Source organism: Lontra canadensis, unplaced genomic scaffold (assembly GCF_010015895.1).
Source record: "Lontra canadensis isolate GAN:19392208 unplaced genomic scaffold, GSC_riverotter_1.0 scaffold1010, whole genome shotgun sequence".
In the NCBI taxonomy this organism is placed as follows: domain Eukaryota; kingdom Metazoa; phylum Chordata; class Mammalia; order Carnivora; family Mustelidae; genus Lontra; species Lontra canadensis.
Genome location: NW_022631994.1, coordinates 1 through 20090, shown reverse-complemented (window position 1 = coordinate 20090; position 20090 = coordinate 1). Strand labels below are relative to the sequence as shown.

The 20090-nt window shown below is 63.4% G+C and overlaps 1 protein-coding gene across 1 annotated transcript; it reads left to right on the top strand.

The window, feature by feature from the left end:
- Nucleotides 1-162: 162 nt before the first annotated feature.
- LOC116863383 (TNF receptor-associated factor 2-like) lies at nt 163-13889 on the top strand. The gene is made up of 10 exons (XM_032850843.1): nt 163-304; nt 388-521; nt 775-873; nt 5674-5835; nt 6824-6898; nt 8644-8718; nt 10839-11186; nt 11723-11900; nt 12938-13086; nt 13620-13889. The coding sequence occupies exons 1-10, from the start codon at nt 163-165 to the stop codon at nt 13836-13838; spliced, it is 1581 nt and encodes a 526-aa protein (XP_032706734.1). The 3' UTR covers nt 13839-13889.
- The last annotated feature ends 6201 nt before the right edge of the window (nt 13890-20090 follow it).

Sequence of the window (20090 nt, the reverse complement as noted above, 5' to 3'; positions counted from 1 at the left end):
TCCGGAGCCGGGGAGGCGGGGCTGCGCGGTGTCTGGGCGCTGCGGCCACGGGGAGTGACATACGCGCCGTTCCGGCCGCCTCCTGTGGGTCGCGTGGGCGCAGGACCGCTCACTGGCCCGCGACGGTCTCGGGCGTTTGCACGGGGTGCGCCGCTCCAGGGGATGGACACGTGCGCAGGAGCCCCCGGCGGCCGCTCCGAGCGGCCCGTGGACGCGGGGGTGGGCGCCGAGAGCCCCTGTGTCTGCAGGGGAGGCGGTCTCGCGGCCGGAGGGTGCGGGTCATCCCCCAGCTCAGAGATCTTCAGTGCGGAGCCCGCGTGCGAGCTCGCGAGGGATGAGGGCCGGGCCGGAAGGCGAGAGCACAGCGGGGACTGGGCTTGGCCCGAGGCGCCCGCGCCCTCCGCGTCCGGTGTGACGGCCGGCCTTCCCCTTTCCTCGCTAGCTCCGGGCCCCAGAACTGCGCCGCCTGCGTTCACGAGGGCATATATGAGGAAGGCGTCTCTATTTTGGAAAGCGGTTCGGTAAGTGAAAAGTCTTCAAGCAAAAAACAAACAGAAAACGTTCTGGTGTTTTTCTAACACCCCCGAGGGCCGCGTGGTGCCGGAACCGCTGGGATGCGGCCCTCCCAGCCACGGTCACGTCCAGAGCTGGGAGTGGCCGCGCCAGAGGCGTCTCGGGCCTGGGTCTCGGTCTGGAAGCCTCACAGTCTCGGTGGTGGGGTCAGGGGCGGGCAGCTGGGAGGAGGAGGCCTGACCCTCGGAATGCTTTCCTCAGGCTTTCCCAGACAACGCTGCGCGCAGGGAGGTGGAGAGCCTGCCGGCTGTCTGTCCCAGTGACGGCTGCACCTGGAAGGGGACCCTTAAAGAGTACGAGGTGGGTGCCCCCTGCGCTGGCACGGCCTCCGAGCCTGAACCCCACCCCCAGAAGCAGTCGTGCGGAGCCTGCACGGGGAGCCCGTGGCTGCTCGCCGTCCAAACGCGGGGACTCACGGGGGTCGTGCCTCAGGGGAAGATTTTTGTGGCCGGGCCCAGTTGTCCGCTCGGGATGCCATGGCAGGGTGGCCGTGAGGGACAGCGTGTGGCAGATGTCGTGCTGGCTCTGAGGGCACCATGGCCACATCTCCCGGAACATGCAGGAAAGGAGCTTTTTTGCTTGGTGGGATCTTTCTGGGTGTTCTCAGACAAGGGCTTTCTTACTTAGAATCGCGTGGACGTTGGGAGTGGCAGGAGGATCCTGCATGTTCGGTTTGTGGCTGCAGGGAGGCCCTGGCCAGTGACAGGGCAGGGCTGGCTTGCGTCCCCGCGTCGGCGTGCGTGGCAGCTGGCTGGCAGACCGGCGCAGCCGCTGTGGCTCACTCGTGTGGCTGTCCCCGCTTTGTAACTAGCGCGGCTCCGACGGTTGCCCGTACGCAGATGGCATGGTAGCTCGGTGTCCTCTGCCTGAGGAGGAGACGAACCGTATCTGGTCCATCCGCACCGTGGACCAGTATCCAGCCATACAAAGGAAGGAGGGAAACCCTAACATGGGTGGACTCAGAGGCCATTGTGCTCAGCAACGTGAGCCCGTCCTAAAGAGCTGGTCCTGTGGGAGCCTCTCCTTTGAGGGCCCCAGAGCAGTGACACCCAGAGAGGCAGGAGGGGGCAGGGCGGCCACCAGGGTAGGAGGCCAAGAGTTGTGGAGAGTGGCGGGTTGGCCTCTCGCGGTGGGCAGCCCTGTTGGAGAGGCTGGATGGGCTGTTGGTTTGGAACCCCGGTTTGCCAAAGCTCAGGCACACTCCTGCCCCAGGCCCTGGGATAGCCCCTGTCATAGGGTGGACGCTGGGCACTGAGTCGTGATGGTGGTGGAGGGCCCATTGGGGCTGGAAGTGGGACCTGAGCTCCTAGCAGGCTTTTCCCTTCCTGCTCCCGTCTTGTGTGCCGAACTTCCCTTGTTTTCTTTTGTTTTAAAGATTTTATTTATTTATTTGACAGAGATCACAGGTAGGGGGAGAGGCAGGCAGAGAGAGAGAGAGGAGGAAGCAGGTTCCCTGCTGAGCAGAGAGCCCAATGCCGGACTCGATCCCAGGACCCTGGGACCATGACCTGAGCCAAAGGCAGAGGCTTTAACCCACTGAGCTGCCCCCAGGTGCCCTTTCCCTTGTTCCCTTGACCAGTCAGACTCCCTGGTCTCTGGGCTGTAAGCTGTGTGTTTCCAGAAGAGCAGCTTGGCCGCGTCTAGGGAGGAGGCTCTGGTGGGGCAGGCTAAGAGATGCACTTTCCATCCGGTGGGCACCTGGGTCTTAGAAGTGGAGCAGCTTTGGGCCCCCCACGCCCAAAGCTGGTGCCCCCCAGACTCCCAGACTCCCAGGCCTGAGACCCAGAGGCCCCCGGGCTGTGCCACGCAGGCAGAGGTTCTGCTCAGCAGAAGAGGCAGCTCCAACTGCCTGGGGGTGTCTGGAGAGGAGGCCCTGGGTCTGTGGGTCTCTCCTGGGAGGGTGGAGAGCCTGAGCAGGCTCTGGGTCTTAGGTGGGTATAGGAGGCTCTGTGGGGCGTAGGGAGCGGGCACGGGAGATGTGCTGCCTTCTGCAGGGACCCAGAGACGCCCTGGGCACAGGTGGAATCACCCCCACCTTCCAGTCTGAGAGGCTGGTTTCTGCTGCTTCCAGGCCCATAGTGCGGGCTGGTGGTGGCTTCGTGGGCCTCGGGCCAGGGACCGCAGCCAGCCTGTGGGCTTGGCCACGGCCCTGCAGGCATGTAGGCTGGAAAGTCCCTGGCTGGCCCGGAGAGCCCCGGAAAGTCCCTGAGAGGGTGGGTTTGGTCATGTGGGAGGGCGGGCGCTGCTCTGGGACACTAGGCCTGGCCCTTTGGTAAAACTTGTCCTTGGCTGTGAACGTCACAGGCCTGAGCGAGATCAGGCCTCCGTGCACACCCGCCCTCCACTCCGAGCCAACCTGGCTGCCCTTGGTGGAGCTCGAACTCGTTGTGGCATTGTGAAATGCTGGTGCTGTTCGGAAATTCCTGGTTAGCCTTTGAATGAGATTTTCCTTTGCAGCAATGTCTGATATTTTCTAAGAAGGCAGTGACTTAAACCTCCAGTTCGGGTCAGAGACGTTTGTGGAGCGCCTGCCAAGTGCCAAAGATGGCCCCGAGTGGGCGCGGGCCTGTGGTGGCAGCGCGGGAGGGCCTGGCCGGCCGGGGAAAGGCTCTCCACAGAAGGGCCGGAGAGGGACACAGGTCACCAGAGGCCACAGTTGAAAGGCGAGGCCGGGGCAGGCGTGCTCCGTCCCCCAACACGTCCCAGCGAATTCTGAGGCGGCACGGCGCTGCTCGCGGAGACAGCTGGAATTCTGCTTGAATAAATACCGATTCCTCCAGAGTGCGCTTCTCTCTCATCCCGCGAGGGCGGGGCGCCCCGCGCCTGCTCCGAGGCGGTCCTGGGGTGACAGGTATGCAGGTGTCCGAGGTCGGACCCGCTGCGGATGGCAGTCAGCAGAGGGCTGTGCCCCCTTGCCCGTCTCCCTGGTGCCAGCTCGCTCTGTGCTGCCTCGACCCTCCCCCCCCCCCCCCCCCCCCCCCCCCCCCGCAGCGATCCCCAGGTGTCCCGCCCTGTGGTCAGCGTCCTTAACTAACTCCGAGCAGCCTGTCTGCGGGTACCGTATTCTGTCTTGTGAGCCGCGATCACTTCTGGGACTCCTCCCGGGGGCGTTGTGACTGTTACGAGGTCGGCGTAGCCCAGACGGGGTCCTGCATGGCGTCCGTCTGCCGCAGCCCTGGGGATCCTGGGGGTTCGGCGAAGGCGGGCTCTGCTGCAGTGCAGGTGGGTTGCGGGGGCCAGGCCACGTCGGCAGGGAGTGGCAGGGAGCCGGGCTGCGGTGACCGCGTGGGGCTGGCCCTCTGCTGGGCCGTCGTGCGGCGTGTGGTGTCCTGGCCGGCCAGCCTGGTGTGCGGCCTTCCTACAGCGGGACCTCGCATGGCAGCCTGTGCGATGCTCGGTTGGGCCGCGGTGGCTAACCAGGGAGGCCTGCTGGGAGCGTGGCGTTTGGTCTGGAGTGTGTCCCTGTGGGAGGGTAGAGGGCAGGGGTGCCTGCTGTGGGAGCTTGTGGCATGGGCGCTTGGGAGGAGGAGTGGGCCCCACCAGACGTGTCCCTGGAGTTCACCCGTGGCTTCTGCTTCCTCTGGAAGTGCTGGGCTTTTGCCCCAACAGCCAAGCCTGTGGCACAGGTTGGAGACACGGCCAGCATGTTCCCCGCCTGGGAACAGCATGTCTGAGGCCCTCCCTGCTGCTTTCGAATGCGCCACGACCAAGCTTGCGCGGGAAGCCCTGAAGACCCAGTCCCTCGGGAGGGCATCGCGCCTCGTGGCTGCCCCAGCCCAGAGCTCTGTGCAGATGCTGAGCCCACGGTGGACGGCTTCCTCCTGCTCTGGACCAGTCCAGAACTTTCCTCTCACGGTGACCTCGCCTCCTTCCCTAGCAGGCTCCTCGTCGTCCCCAGTGTGCCCTAGTGTGTCCTGCCTAAAACTTCTTACGTGGTGCTGAGTGAGGTCATCCCGGCACAGAAGGACCAATTCTGTGTGTGAGTGGAAACTCACTGGAGGACGGAGGCATCGGACCCACAGACGCGGGGGGTCGGGGACGGGGTGGGGCCGGGCACAGGGTTCAGTGGGACAGAGTCCAGTGTGGGACGATGACCTTGTTCTGCGGACAGATGGAGGAGACAGTGCCCCATAGCGTGAATGTGTTTGGCGCCCTTAAAAGCAGTTGAGAGGGTAAACTTTATGTCCTTATGGTTTACCACGGTAGAAACACCTAACAGCAAACAAACCTGGAGCTCCCTGTTCCTCTGCCCTGTGCCCCTCTGCCGTTCCCCTTCCTGGCAGACTTGCCACGGGCCTGCAGGCTGTGTGGGACTGTGGGCTCCGGGCCCTGCAGGGCCGGCCTGGGACGGGCTTCGGGTCCTTGCTGCTGCCCTTCCCCACCTTTGGCGCCGAGCCCCCTCCCACAGTGTCCCGCTCACACTCAGGAAAGCTGGCAGCTGAGGTTCAGCCGGGTTCCCGCGCCCGCCCGCCCTCCACCTCCGCCGCGCCTGGTGGGCTCCAGGCTGGGCTCCTCGGTCACCACACACCCTCCCCGTCCATGCCGCCTGTGCGGGCTGTCAGAGAGGGACATGGCACGAGTTCGGGGCTCCCGGTCCTTCTCTGCTCAGTCTGGCTGCATGGCCTGTCCTCCCAGCACATAGACTGGGCCTTTTGTCCACTTAGAACCGGCCCTGCTTTAGGCCCTCCGCCCGGGGCCAGGGCTCTGCCACCCTGTGGAGTGCCCTCCCTCTGCTCCTGCTCTCTGTACCCCACGCCATCTCTGCCCTCAGTGGCCTCTCTTGCTATCTGGACAGTGGTCCTCTTGTCCCCGAGTGTCACTCCGGAGCATCCCCAGGGAGGAATGTTGTGGGGTATCACATGGGCGGGGTGCCAACAGCTAGACTTGAGTCCTCCTCGCCTCTGACCTGGAGCACAGGTCCTGCAGCGGATAAGATCGGGGCACGCAGGGCGGCACCCCTCATCTGGCACCTGTGGGGTCGGCGCAGGTCCCAGTGGCCCTCAGCAGGGTGGCCATCTCCGTACGCACATGGGGCCCGGTGACGGCGGCCTGTAGTGTCCCCTGTGCGCCCTGTTGACGCTTTGCTGCCTTTGTTGCCAGAGCTGCCATGAAGGACGCTGCCCGTTCACGCTGACCGAGTGCCCAGCGTGCAAAGGCCTGGTCCGCCTTGGGGAGAAGGAGCGTCACTCGGAGCACGAGTGCCCGGAGAGAAGCCTCAGCTGCCGGCACTGCCGGGCGCCCTGCTGCTGGGCGGACATGAAGGTGAGGGTGCCCGGCCCCGTGGGGCTGTCACCGCACTGCTGAGCTGCGCCCTCTGCTGCTGTGGCCAGTTTGGTGCTTCGGCTGCGTGCCCCCGGCCCTTCCCTCCCAGCCATGAGGTAGAAGGTTCTGGGTGGGGACCTGGGTTGGGGATAAAGGCAGAGCTGACGCGTTTTAAAAAGCTGTTTTAGCGTAGCAGGTGCACACACACAGCGGCAGTGCAAGGCCCACGCCGCCCTCACCCGCCCGTGTCTGTGTCCACACGTGCCAGGCCGTGTCGGGGTCCCCACGCTTACCCTGTGGGTCCCAGGCTTTGTGTCATTCTCTCTCAAGATTCTTGAGTCTCTGGAGAGCTGTGCGCGTTGCTGTCATTTCTGGGTCTTACTGGTGACTCCCTGCCGTCCTTGCCTCACGCGGTGCCCACGTTTAGTGATGTCTGTGGCATCTGTTCCCACACTGCTTCTCGATGACGTGTCTACAAGGTCTTTTCATCTGTAATGGCGCTCTGGGGGTGTCTTTCTTGTCTTTCCCGCCTATTTGTTGAAACAGCGGGGCTGCAGGGTTGCGATGGCGTCCCCAGGGTCCCCTGCCGCGTTCCTCAGTCCCTTCGTCTGGAGCCGTCTGTGTGGAGGCCTCCTGAGGGCCAGACTGCATTGGGGCGCCGTGGGGGGCCTCCCAGAGGCGTTCCCGCCCCTCGCAGGGCCCTGGCCCGTCCTGCTGGCCTTGCTCCTCAGGGCCAGAGAGGCCACTGGCCCCCTCCGTGGCCCGGTTTCGGGGTGACCAGCAGCACTGTCCCCCTGAGTCACCACTGGTGGCTTGTCCTTCCCGTGGTGCCCTGGAGCTGCCAGATGAGGGGGCAGCTCTGACCTCCGGTGCTTCTGAGCGCCTTCAGGACCCACCCTGTTGGTCTCAGGAGCTGCTGCCCCAGAATGAGGCCACGAGACGGCACGGGTGACCTCGCGCGCCCTCACCCCCGACTACTGTCTTTCAGGCGCATCACGAAGTCTGTCCCAAGTTCCCCTTGACTTGCGACGGCTGCGGCAAGAAGAAGATCTCACGGGAGAAAGTAAGCGGCTTCCCGGGACCAGGGCGGGGGCGGGGTTGCGCTCATGCCCGTGGTGTGGGGCTCTGATCGGCCCCGAGGGGGAAGTGTTGGCTTGTGGTGAGAGCGTTGGGTCACCTATGGGCCGCTGTGTTGTCACGCGGAGGTGGAAGTGACCCAGCCTGAGAGAAATGACACACGCCCGGGACCCTGGCCCAGAGCCTCCCCCGGAGCCGCTTTCCATCTAGGTCTAGAACACCTCAGTGGCCAGGGCCGGGACTCTGCTTTTGCTTGTTTTTAATTTTGTTTACTTGAGAGAGAGCATGAGCACGGGGCAGGGTGGGGTAAGGGACAGAGGCAGGGGGACAAGCAGGGAGTATGATGTGGGGCCTGAGCTCAGGACCCCGAGGTCATGACCTGAGCCGAAACCCAGAGCCACTGAGCCATGCTGGCGCCCCTCGCTGCTCTGTTTTAAGAGAGACCACGTTGTGGGCTCGGACGGGCTGTGGTGGTTACGATTCCCGCCCGATTCCGGTTCCGTGCCCGCCCTGCCGCAGGGGTGTCTTGGTACCTGCTGATCTCGGCCTGGGGGCGCGCTGGTGCTGTCGCCCGGATGCAGCCCCTGCGCTGCGCATGCCAGCAGTGACAGTGTGCTGGCGGCCGGTCTCCGGCTCCTCTGGCGCTCGCGGGCCCCGCGGTCGGGCCCCGCGTCTGCTGTCTGGGAGGCAGGCTCTTGGGGGTGCGCCGCCGTTCGTCTCTCCGCTTACCAGTCTCTGAGATTGCCTTTCAGGACCTAACGGTCGCGTACGTGGGTAAAACGGTTGTGTGGGTCCTGAGTGAGAACCAGGGCAAGTGTGCTGACAGGTCAGAGCCCAGGTCCCGTCGTCCCCAGCAGCGGGTGGGGTGACACCCTTGGGGCTTGCCCTGCGACAGCTGAGAAAGACCATCCCGGGAGTTTCCGTTTGTAGTTCTCAAATCACGAATTCATTGGGCCTTTTGGTTAGGCTCACCTGCATTTTTCCTACTGGGGAGCGGGGACCCCTGGGGATGCCTGCCCGTTTCCTGCAGTGGGGAGAGAATCTTAGTCCTTTTGTCTGTTTCCAGAACTCTGTCGGGTAGCTTGGATCACAGTCCCTTGTCCTTTTACTTAGTTTGGTGTTTTGTCTGTTTCCATTTGGCATTCGTAGCTCTGATTGTCATTCTAGGCCCCCGGAGGATGGAGGCAGACGGACCATTCTTAAGGGGTCCCGTGGCTGCCCCTTGGCCTTGCCCGCCTCAGAGAGCCGCATCCACCCCCGTCTTGGCCGGCAGGAGGGGCTGCTGGCTCCGTGGCGGGCACACGTGCAGTCGCTCTCTTTCTGGGTTCTCCCGTCTGTTCTGCTGGGCAGTGTGGTCGTGTGCCAGCGCCACGCTGGGTCAGTGGTGGGAGTCTCAGCCCTGGTCAGGCCGTCCCTCCCTTCTCCCAAGGCCCCGGGCCTCGGACAACACGCGGCGCTGAGGCCCGAGTGCAGGACCGGGCCGCTGCGGGTGCTCTGACGCTGGCCATGGTGCAGGTCCTCAGGCTGCACACTCCCTTCCGCACACCTCCTTCTGTTGATGCCCGCAAGCTGCGCGTGTGCATGCGTGTGTGTGCGTGTGCCCGCGTGTGTGCGTGTGTGCCCGTGTGCACCTTCGGCTCTCCAACTGGGCTCTCAGTTTGTTTGGTGTGAGACTGAAGAGGCCAGGCAGGGAGGGGAAAGGCAAGGCATTCACGGCGTCCTTCCTTCTAGTTCCAGGACCATGTCAGGGCGTGCGGCAAGTGCCGGGCCCCGTGCAGGTTCCATGTCGTCGGCTGCCCCGAGTTGGTGAGTCCCACTGGCCATGGGTCCGCTGGGGCCAGGCCTGCGGCAGCTCCCTATATCCCAAAAGGGGACCCCGCAGAAGCGCCCTGCACGTGCTCTTCCCCAACGCAGTCCTTGCTCGGCCTCCGGCCTGGCCTCCTGGTCTCCCTCCCACCTCCCCCGCTGCCTCCTCGGCCCTCAGCTGTCCCGGCCTCTGCTCGGGCTCTGCTCCGTCCACTTGTCCTCGTGCTCTCTCAGGGCCCTACCTCTGACCACCTCCCTCTGCTGAAACTGCCCCGAGCTTTGTACCTCCCTGATACCTCGTGGGCATCTCAAGCCTCAGCTGTAGTCTGGGACCCCCCACCCCAACCCTCCCAACCTGCCCAAAATGAGCAGTTTGTGTCACCCAGTGGTGCCATCCAAAGCCCAGCAGTCATTGTGGGCCTTCCCCTTGTCTCCTGCGCCTTGTCCAGTCCACCCGGGGAGGTCCATGCTTCCTGCAGACAGGTCCGGGACCACACCTGCCTCCCCTGTCTCGGTGGCCTATGTGGCCCTGGTGGGTCACTGGCCTGGCTGTCCTCGTGCACACGGACCCGTTCCCACCCCAGGACCATGACCCGTTGGCGTCTGTGCCACTCGATCAGGCTTCTGCGCGGCCTCTACCCTTCTTTCCCCGACTGCTGTGTCCCCGGGGGTGGGAGGTGCAGCCCCCGGCTCTCGGAGGGCCTGGGGCACGGCTGGCGTGCTGCTGCCTGCAGACTCCCTGGCAGGCTTTCTGTGGCGGTAGTCGCAGGGCTGCCGTCATCTGGAGCTTGGACACCTGGTCTCAGGTGCGGCCCACAAGAACGGCCCCTCCCACCGTTCTTTGCGTTTGGCGATGTGGTACAGGTGGTGTTCCCCCGCTGTGGGCGCTGCTGGCGGCCCGCTTGTGGGCCCAGAGTGTGGCAGCCGCAGGCTTTCTAGCCAGTGGAGCCAGACGCACCCCGAGGCTGAAGGCGGTGTTGGGCTCGTTGCTCTGACCCTGACCTCAAGCCCCCAGCCCCGTGTTACGCACGCACCGCCCCCACGCCCACCCCTAGACCACCAGGGGACCGCCTGTCCCAGCACCACTTGGGACGTGCTCTCTGGGCACCATGTCTCGTGGACTTTGTTTGTTGCTTTCTACTTTTGCTGTCTTGAGAGCGTCTAACGTTTCTACTTTTATTATTTTATTTTTTTTAATATTTTATTTATTCATTTGACAGAGAGACAGTGAGAGCAGGAACACAAGCAGAGGGGGTGGGAGAGGGAGAGGCAGACCCCCGCTGAGCAGGGAGCCTGATGCGGGGCTCAATCCCAGGACCCTGGGATCGTGACCTGAGCCAAAGGCAGACACTTAATGACGGAGCCATCCAGGCGCCCCTGAGAGTGTGTAACATTTTAAAATTTGGGAACATCTGGGTGACTTAGTTGGTGAAGCCTCTGCCTTCGGCTCAGGTCATGGTCTCAGGGTCCTGGGATGGAGCCCCGCGTCAGGCTCTCTGCTCAGCGGGGAGCCTGCTTCCCCTTCTGTGCTTTCTCTTCCTCCTTCTCTCTCTTTTTTTTTTCTCCCTCTCAAATAAATAAAAATTTAAAATTTTTTTTAATTTTTTTTTTTTAAGATTTCATCTATTTATTTGACAGAGAGAAACCACAAGCAGGCAGAGAGGCAGGCAGAGAGAGAGGGAAGCAGGCTCCCCGTTGAGCAGAGAGCCCGATGCGGGGCTCAATCCCAGGACCCCAGGATCATGACCTGAGCTGAAGGCAGAGGCTTAACCCACTGAGCCACCCAGGCGCCCCTAAAGAAAATTTTTTTTATTTGTTGCGAAGTTTAGGAGAAACTCAGAAGCGTGTGATAAAGAATATTGAAGACTTGGGGAAAGGTTAGCTTTACGGGTCTCCTCTCTGCTTGGGCAGCGTCTTACACGCGTGTGCTCCTCCTTGTTATGTTGAATACTAGCAGAGAAGTTACTAGGACGGTCTGTGTTTGGGAAGGTAGCGACTCCAGCTAGCGACAGGTGACGTGCTGGCAAGTGAACGATGGGGAGGTGTCCCCGCTCTGCTTCACCTTGCAGCCCGTCCGCGGGGCTCTGGGTCAGGGCTGAGCCCCCTGCTTCCGTCTGCAGGTGGAGAGCGAGAAGCAGCAGCAACACGAGGCCCACTGGCTCCGGGAGCACTTGGCCATGCTGCTGGGTGGCCTCCTGGAGGCCAAGCCCCTCTCTGGGGCAGGGGGCCACTTCCTGAGCCAGAGCGAGGTGGGGGGCTGGGAAGCCAGCACGCTGCACCCCGAGGCGGGGCTCCCCAAGGCTGCGGAGCTGCAGCAGCGGTGCGAGGCCCTGGAGAGGAAGACCGCCACCTTTGAGAACATCGTCTGCGTCCTGAACCGAGAGGTAGAGAGGGTGGCCATGACCGCCGAGGCCTGTGGCCGGCAGCACCGGCTGGACCAGGACAGGATCGAGGCCCTGAGTAACAAGGTGTGGGCCCGGGGTGCTCAGGGCTAGTCCGGGTGGGTCCCGGGGCATCATGGCACCTGAGCTGGGATTTCAAGGACGGCACCTTGGTTTCTAGCACAGCGTTCTTTCTGCTTCTGCCTCCTCTGTTTGTGAGCCCTGCTCACTTGACGGGCCTGATGTGGGCATCCTAGTGGTCACTCCAAGGCAGCCTTCTCTCTCTGGCCTGTGGGGGTAGAGGTGGCCGCAGGGAACAGGCCTCACAGTTGCTGTGGGCGCTGCGAGCATGTTTCCTGCACTGAGCTCTTGACCTTGGGCATAGGTGGGGTTGGGTGTCCTATGGGGACAGAGCTGACTTGAGATAAGCTGAGCCCAGTGAAACCTCGGGGGCCGCTGGGGGATGCCGTGCTGCCCGAAGCTGGTGGAGAGGTGGGTGTGGGGCACTTCCGTAGGCACCTCCCCGTGAAGGTGGCTTCAGAGGCACGCTGGATGGAGGCCCACGGCCCCGCCTGCCGGCGCCCGAGAAGCCGCACGCCCTCACAGGCCCCCGGGCCCCCCAGGTACAGCAGCTGGAGAGGAGCATCAGTCTGAAGGACCTGGCAATGGCGGAGCTAGAGCAGAAGGTCCATGAGATGGAGGCGACCACGTTCGACGGCGTGTTCGTCTGGAAGATCTCTGACTTCGCCAGGAAGCGGCAGGAGGCCGTGGCTGGCCGCACGCCCGCCATCTTCTCCCCAGGTGCTGGTCTGGAATCTGCCCCCAGAGCTGCTGCTGTCTGAGATGCCAGCGCCTCCCCGAGAGGGCAAGGGGGCTGGGGGGCTGCCTGTGGAGGGCTCCCCGCGCCTGCCGCCTCTCCGCTGGGTCTTCAAGGATGGAGCCGCGAGCAGGTGCTGGGAGCGGGGGCCTCTGCTCTGCCCTGGCCGCGGGCACTCCGCAGCCCTTCCTCGGGCCGCCGTGCCCCTACCTGCCCAGGCCCCCTGCATAGACCTGACCCCCTCCGACGGAGAGAGCCGCACGCGCCCGTGACTCCCGCAGTGCCTTCGGAGCTATGGGCTTAGCGTGTAGGTCCCTCTCCTGCGGGCGGCCTGGGGCGGGACGGGGAGCGCGGCCCATAGGTAGGGCCGCTGTGTGGTCCTGCCACGTCTCCAGGCCCGTCCCGGACGGAGCACATGCTCTGGCTTCCAGGGTGTGGGGCAGGCATGCTGTCTGTCCGGCACCATCCTCTGGGCTCTGGGCTCTGGCGGGCCCCTCCTTGCTAGCGCGTTCCCGGAGGAGCAGGAGCCCCCCTGCCAACGGGAATCTCTTCCGAACTGAGCTCTGACAGAAGCGGGCCAAGGGCGGGGGGTCAGGCGTGTGCCCCGGCTGGACCCCCCTCCCCCGGGGGGAGCAGGGCCGGGTCCAGCTCCTGGAGGTGGGAGCAGGAAGGCAGGGAGGTTGGCTAGTGGGAGTCTCCGGGCACCCTGCTGGGTGTTGGCCTCGTCCCCTCGAAGCTGTCCCAGGTGCTACCCACTGTCGCCCCCTCCAGGCCGGGCTCAGGTTGGACCAGCGCCGAGCTTCACGGCTAGTTCACGTGTGGCCGTGCTGGGCTCGCATTTGGGGTTCTTAGAAAGGTTTTCCCTAATTAGTTGTTTTTGCTTTGGGGCGCTCGTGTCCACGAGGAGCTAAGCATACGTAGTCGGAGGACGGGTACGTGCCCCCAGACCTGGGCATTTTCTCCGTGTGTGGGTTTCTCGGGGAGCCCTCGGCGTGGGGTCACGGGTGCCGTCTCCCCGCAGCCTTCTACACGAGCAGGTACGGCTACAAGATGTGTCTGCGCATCTACTTGAACGGAGACGGCACCGGGCGCGGGACACACCTGTCGCTCTTCTTTGTGGTGATGAAGGGCCCCCACGACGCGCTCCTGCGCTGGCCCTTCAACCAGAAGGTGCGTGAGGCTGTCCCAGCGGCTGTCCCAGGGGCCCTGAGGGCAGTGAGGTAGTCACCCCTCGGGGCCAGCGGTTAAAGACGCTGCCTCGGAGTCAGTCCCCGAGGAGGGGTACGGCAGGAGAGCCCGCGTCTTTGGGGGTTATGGACTCTCTGAGACCCGGAGTCGGCTCCTGGTGGAGGGATTGAAGGTGCCAGCGCCATCGTCCTTTCCCTCCACCACGCTGGGCTGGCCCTGTGGGCTTCCTGGTGGAGGCGGCGGCACGGGGCAGCTGTGGCTCCTGACGGACAAGGACTGTCCCTTCGGGAGGGCAGTGGGTGCTCTGAGAGCTCTTCCATATGAGAGCCTCTGTCACGTGACTGCGAGTTGGCGAGGCGCCAGCCAGCACGGCTCTGCGGTGTCCCCTGCGGCCTCAGAGCCCGGGGCCCGAGGGACGGAAAGTGCCGGAATGGGCACCGATCACCCAGACAGGGAGCTGGGGCTGGGTGGGGCGTGACTCAGGGTGTCGTCCCTGCGCGGCTGCTCTCTTCCAGGTCACGTTAATGCTGCTTGACCAGAACAACCGGGAGCACGTGATTGACGCCTTTAGACCCGACGTGACCTCGTCCTCTTTCCAGAGGCCAGTCAGTGACATGAACATTGCCAGTGGCTGCCCCCTCTTCTGCCCTGTCTCCAAGATGGAGGCCAAGAACTCCTACGTGCGCGATGATGCCATCTTTATCAAAGCCATCGTGGACCTGACGGGGCTCTAGCTGCCTCTCCCCAGGGTCGGGTGGGGGGTCAGGAACCGCGGGGCTGGCAGCTCGGTGAGGAGCCACCACGCGGGGCCTGAGCCTCGTGCTGGGTGGGCGCCTGCTGTGTTCACATCCCACTGGGAAGGGGCCGCCCTGGGAGAGGCCGCTCCGCTCGGGCCCCGTGGGGTGGGCTGCAGGCCTGCCAGGAGCTGGCGGCAGGCCGGCCGTGCGGGCGCTCGGGGCAGGGGGAGCCGAAGGGCAAGGGGAGCCGGCACCGTGTCCCGCCCTTCGGCCTGGAGAGAAGGGACGTTCTCAGGCCTGGCCGCTACTCTGAGGAGAGGTCCTGCTGTGCAGGCCTGGCCAGGCCAGCGGGCAGGGAGGGCACTCCCGTGTCCTCGGGGCAGCCTTTCAGCTGCCCTGTGGTGAGTGTGGGGTGTGCCCTCGGCCCTGTGACGAGACGGGATGGGTCGGCTGCCCCGTTGGGCTGCGGAGAAGGTGTTATTAAACTGTTAAATCTCCGGTGCGTGGTGTCTGTCTGCCTCTGGCCTCGGTGGTGGTCACCTCGGGTGTCCTGGCCCTCTGCCCTCCTGTGGCCCCTCCCCACAAGTCACCAAGTCCCTGAGAAATTACGTGGCGTCCGACACAACAGCTCATTCCCGCACGCCTTGCTGAAGCCGACTCTTCTCTTTCCTGGCACGTTCTTTGCTGGCTCCTCTCCCCGCAGGCCTCCCCAGGGGTGCCTCGAGAGCAGGTGCCCGTGTGTCCCCGCCCATCCACGCAGGGACCTCTAGCGCTGGAAGAGCAGCTTCTTTTGCGTTTGCCTCCCCTGAACCGGACGTGTCCCGACGCCAGGCCTTTTCTCCTCCTGGCGCCCTGGGCGTAGGCCTGAACCTCCGCGGGACCCGGGTCAGGGCCTCTGCCCTGTGCAGTGTGGGACCGGGGCAGACTCGGGGTCCTGGCCGGTGGCCATCTGCACTGTGTGCTGGGGACCCCTCGTTTCTTCTCGGGACTGCCTGTTCCAGAGGGCCCGGTCGGGGGCAGCCCGGGCGTCTTTGTGGAGAGCCCACGACACATGTGACCTCGCCTGACCCGACTCACTTCTCTATGTCGAGAGTTAAAGTGACAGAGAAGCGCTGAGGAGAAAGAAGCGAGCTTCCCCCAGGATGTGTGCCATGGTGCTCAGAGAGACACGGCAGGAAGGGGACGTCCTGCCCGGCCCTTCCCTCCCAGCTCTCCCGGGCACCGTCCTCATGAGTTTCTGTCCCGCGTCCCCACAAACGAGACCACAGTGTCCTCGCAGGGAGCTGGCCCAGGTTGGCAGCCCCCGCCCATCGTCATCCCCCCCACGCCGCCCCCGTCGGGCTCCTGGCCCGGGAGCACGAAGGCCTGCTGGGCCACAGAGCCCAGAGACACGCCCGCCCGCCCTTGGCCGCCTGTCTCCTGGGTTGTCGGTCTTGGTTTCCCCTGTCGGCAGGACCAGTCCATAGTCGTGTCTGTGCTGTGTTAGCTCGGGAGCCTGAAGCCGGCCGGACGCGCCAGGTGGCTGCTTCCTGTGGACTCTGCCACTGACCACTTAGGAAGTGCCAAGTCTCCCTGAGAAAATGCTTTTGGGTTTTTTATGAGGTTTTTAAAGCTTTATTTTCAACACATTGGATTTTTACTTTGGGAATTTGTGTGGGGGGCGTGCGTTTTCTTTTCCATTAGGTCAGTTGGGATAAACCAAGGACATTAGTGAATTTACTTCCTTTTCCTTAAAACAGAGCAGTAAAATGACAGGGTTGGAAAAGTTTTGGCCCACAGGACAGAGTGGGGGGAGGGGAGGCAAGAGCAGAAAGATATGTGCCCATTTGAGAAGGGGGAAGGAGGGTTGGGGGGTGGCTGGTGAGCTGAGGAGGGCCCGGGCGAGGCTGCCTGACAGTCATCCCTTGCTCTCCAGGGCAGCTGGCCTGCAGGGGCTCGGGGGTCTGGGTCTGGAGAGCTTGCTAGAGGAGTGCTGTGGGCAGAGGAGGGCCGTCAGGCTCCAGGAGAAGTGGGGGGAGGTCTGCACCAGAGCCGAGGGCACCAGGCGCCTGCCCTTGCTGAGTGCTGGCTGCTGTGGGGAGTGTGGGGGCCTCTGGACACAGCACAGGCTCTAGAGGCAGGCCCTGTGGCAGGTCTGTTCCAGTACCTTGTCACCTCCCAGAAGGCAGCAGGCCCTGCCCCCGGCTAGCTCTGCTGCTGTCTGTCCCTGGGGACTCTTCTGGACGCCACCTCTGGTGGCACAGCGCAGGCTTCACGCCTGGCTCGAGCAGGACGATTCCAGACTCCGGAGCGGGAATCAGGACTCCAAGCTTCCGAGGGCCGGACGACACTCCAGTTACCACATTTGGTTGATTTGTCCGTGGATGGACCTTCAGGCTGTCCCCACATCGGCTGTCATGAGCCGTGTTGCTGGGAGAGCCGTGTATGGCTCGTGTCCTGGCCGGTTCCCTTGCCGCTGGGGGAGGTGACAGGCCGTGTGGGGGTGTATTTGAGGAGCTGCCAGCTGCACCGGTGACGTTCTGCGCAGCGTGACTTCCACTTTGGCCTTCATTTGACCTCCTGCTCCCTCCGCACGTTCTCTAGAATTTCAAGTCCATATTAGTTTTAAATACAAAAAAATACTTATTAGGGGGCTCCCGGAGGGCTCAGTCGTTAAGCATCTGCCTTCAGCTCAGGTCGTGATCCCAAGGTTTTGGGATCGAGTCCCGGGTTGGGCTCCCTGCTTGGCGGGGAGTCTGCTTCTCCCTCTGCCGCTCCCCCTGCTTGTGCACCTTCTCTCTCTCTCTCTCGAATAAATAGAATCATCTGAAAAAAAACCCGCTAAAAACCGTCAACAGCAGCCAGGGCATCCACACGCTGCTCTGGCTCACCGTTGCCTTGTGCCCCCCGTAGCCGCCCGCCGCACTGTCCTGCAGGCCTCTGGCTTCCTGAAGCTGGGTGTGTCCCACCTTTGCTCTTGGGTCTGTTTTGGGGGGAATGTGTGGGGAGGGGCAGAGGGAGAGGGAGAAGTTCTGTGCCCAGCTGGAGCCCGACGCGGGGCTCAGTCTCACAACCCTGAGGTCACGACCTGAGCCGAAATCGAGAGTTGGACACCCGACTGACCAAGCCCGCAGGCCCCGACTCTAGCCTTGGGTTAGATGTTGACTGGGTTGAGAGTCCTGGGACGACGCTTACTTTTCCTGTGCATTTGGAACCACACCTGCAGTCTTGCCTGGGCCCCTGGCGGGTGAGTCGGTGGCACTTTCTCCGACAGCCCCTGCGATTTGTCGCGGGGAAGTTGGGTCATAAGCGTTCCGGGTGCGGCTCTGACGTCTGCTCACACGGGAGCACGTGAGCAGCTCCTGCATCTCTGGACCCCGCCCTGAGCCCCCAGCCGGCGCCCGTTCTCCGGTTGAGGGCCGCTGGGGCTGGAGCCGCGGGCACTGCCTTCTGAGGCCCGGCCCTCCGCTCAGCACGCGGACGCTCAGCACCGCCGACAGCGCCGCTCGGTTCCGGCTACCGCCAGGCGCCAAACACCGGTGCGTCGGAGTCCACACCTGCTGGAGGCGTCTGGGTGGTTCCCAGTCTGGGTCCCGGTGCGGCTGCTCTGAGCGCTTGCTGGCAGGCTGGTGTGGAGCGCCCTCCCCTGTCCCCGAGCAGTGGTGTTGCTGGGTCGCACGGTAAGCGTCGCTTGGATTCCTGAGAACGTGCGCCGTTTTCCAGAATAGCTGTGTGCCCCCCGCCCCCCGAAGTCATCGGCTGAAACCCAAGCCCGAGGTGAAGGTGTTGGGACACAGAGCCTTTGGGAGGGGAATGACAGGTCACGGGTGGGGCTCGGGAGAGGGACCCCAGGGAGCTCCACCCCCACCCCGCCCGCCACCTATGGACGCAGCAAGAAGTGCTCAACCGGAGCCCCAGCCGGTGGCCTGGACTGGGCCTCGGGCCTTCACGACTGTGAGACACAGCTGTGTGTGGCCGCTGACGTGTGGCGGGAGCGTCTTCTCCGGGCGGGGCGGCTGCTGAGCCAGAGAGCCGTTGGCCGGTTCTAGCGACACGCTGCTTGTCCGCTGTGTGGCTGCAGGTGCTTTCCTCCGGTTCCTGTGTCACAGGCCGGATCAGTAAGTTCCGGAGAAGGGCGCCGTGGACCGGGCTTTCAGGTCGTGTCTGGGAGCCTCCTCCTGCCACCCGCGCCTCCGTCCCCGCTGGCAGTACGTCATGACAGGCCACGCCTAGACCTCTGACCCATTTTGAGTTGATTTTTGCAAGGCCCGTGAAGTTTAGGTTAGTTTCTCTGCATCCGGCTGGCCGTTTGTGGAAATGACCGTGGGCTGTTTGCCTCCACGGACGGCCATAGCCTCCCTCTGTCCACTCACTTGGTGCCTTCGTGAAGCCCAGTCGTCACGCATGTGCGACCTGTCGCCCCCACCCGTGTGTCTGCACCAGCGCAGTCCGTCTGTCGCACGCGCCCCGGCGAGCGGTAGCTGCAGGGCTGGGAACCCCCTGCTCTCCTCCCTGTTGCTCAGAGGGTCTCCAGCTGTTTCTGTCCCTTCACCAGAACGGGGGAGTCTCAGAATCCCCTGCCCGTAGCTACAGGAAGCCCTGCTGGGCACGGGTGGGAGTTGTCGTAAATCTAGGGTCAGTTTGGGGGGAACTGACGTCTGTGTTGTCTTCCAACCCAGGAACATAATTTGTGTCTTTGCTTTTTCTCTGCGTCCTTCTGCAGCGCCCAGCGCGGGCACCTGCTTCCTTCGGTTGCCGCCCGAGCGTCTCCTTTGTCCTTGAGCTGTTGTAAAGGATTGTATTTCTTTAAAGATTTTGTTGATTTGTTTACTCAGAGAAAGCGAGGGAGCAAGGGGCAGAGAGGGAATCCCGAGCAGACTCCTTGCTGAGCACGGAGCCCAGCGTAGGGCTCCATCCCAGGACCCCAAGATCACGACAGAATCAGGAGTCGGAGGCTCAACCCACTGACCCACCCAGACGCCCCACAAAAGTTAATTTTTAAGTTTTGGTTTCCAACCGTATATCCCTAGTGTGTAGATTGTTTTTTGTGCGTTCTCTTTGTATCCCGTAAGCTTGATAAGCTCCCTGGTTCTAGGAGTGAATGGTTGCTTTTGTAGCTTTTGGGGAACCCCCACATAAACGCGCTGCTGTCTGCGCGTAAGGACACTCTCCCGCTTCCCCGTCTGTGCGCCCTTCAGCACTGGCTCGTTTACCCACCTGCTGAGTGTCCCCCTGTGAGGGGCCCGGAGCAAAGGAGGGGCTTCCCACCGCCCCTGGCCTCCCGCCGAGGGAGACGCTACCAGCAGATGGTGCCGGCGCCTTCCCCAGGCTGAGCAGGTCCCTCTCCTGCCCGACCGCCGTGGGCTTCAGCGCAGCTGGGATGCTCTGTGAAGTGCTTTTTCGGCATCAGGAGATGCGTCCGAGTGGTCCCTGCCCCGCCCTCCCGTGCGGCTCCCGCTGGCTGCCGCGTCTCCGCATCTAGAACCAGCCTTGCGTTTCCGGATTGAGTCCCCCGGGTCGCAGCGAGCACCTCAGTCTGTGCTCTTTCTGGATTTGCTCTGTCGCTCGAGGATTCAGCGGGCATGTTGGTGTCCTTCCGCGGTCTTTGGTTTTGGGGTCGGGTCGCGGGGGCCGTACGGAAAAGGACTTTGGGCTGAGGTTCGTCTCACGGTGCAGCTGTGGTCCTCTTGGCGGTGTTCCCTGTGCCGCGGAAGGGAATGTGTCTTCTGCCCTCGAGAGTAGACTGCTGCGCACAGCTCGGGGAAATCGGGTTGGCAGATCCTACATGTTGAATCACACCCCCAGAAAGATACGACGACATCCGAATCCCCAGGAACTCAGAACGTGACCTTCCTGTGTAGTGTGATCTAGTTACAATGAGGCATAGGGTGGGTCCAGGCCAGTAGGACTGGGAACCTTATAAAAAGGGGATATTTGGACACAGACTGCAGAGGGAAGATGATGGGAAGAGGCCCAGGGGGTGGCCATGTGGAGGCAGAAGGTTGGACTGACAGGTCAACAGAGGAGGACACCAAGGATGGCCGGCCCGCCAGCAGCTGAAGAGGCAGGAGGGGTCCCCCCGCGGCAAGCGTGCATTCTTGTGATCTCTGGAGCGTGAGACAAGGGGCTCCCCAGTGTGTGGTTCCTGGTTCCAGCCGCCCTGGGGAATGCGCTCAGGCCTGTGCCAGGTTCTGGCCTGAGCGGGGGCGCCATCTCGGGGTCCGCGGGTCTGTGGGTCTCGGGGTCCGCGGGTCTGTGGGTCTCGGGGTC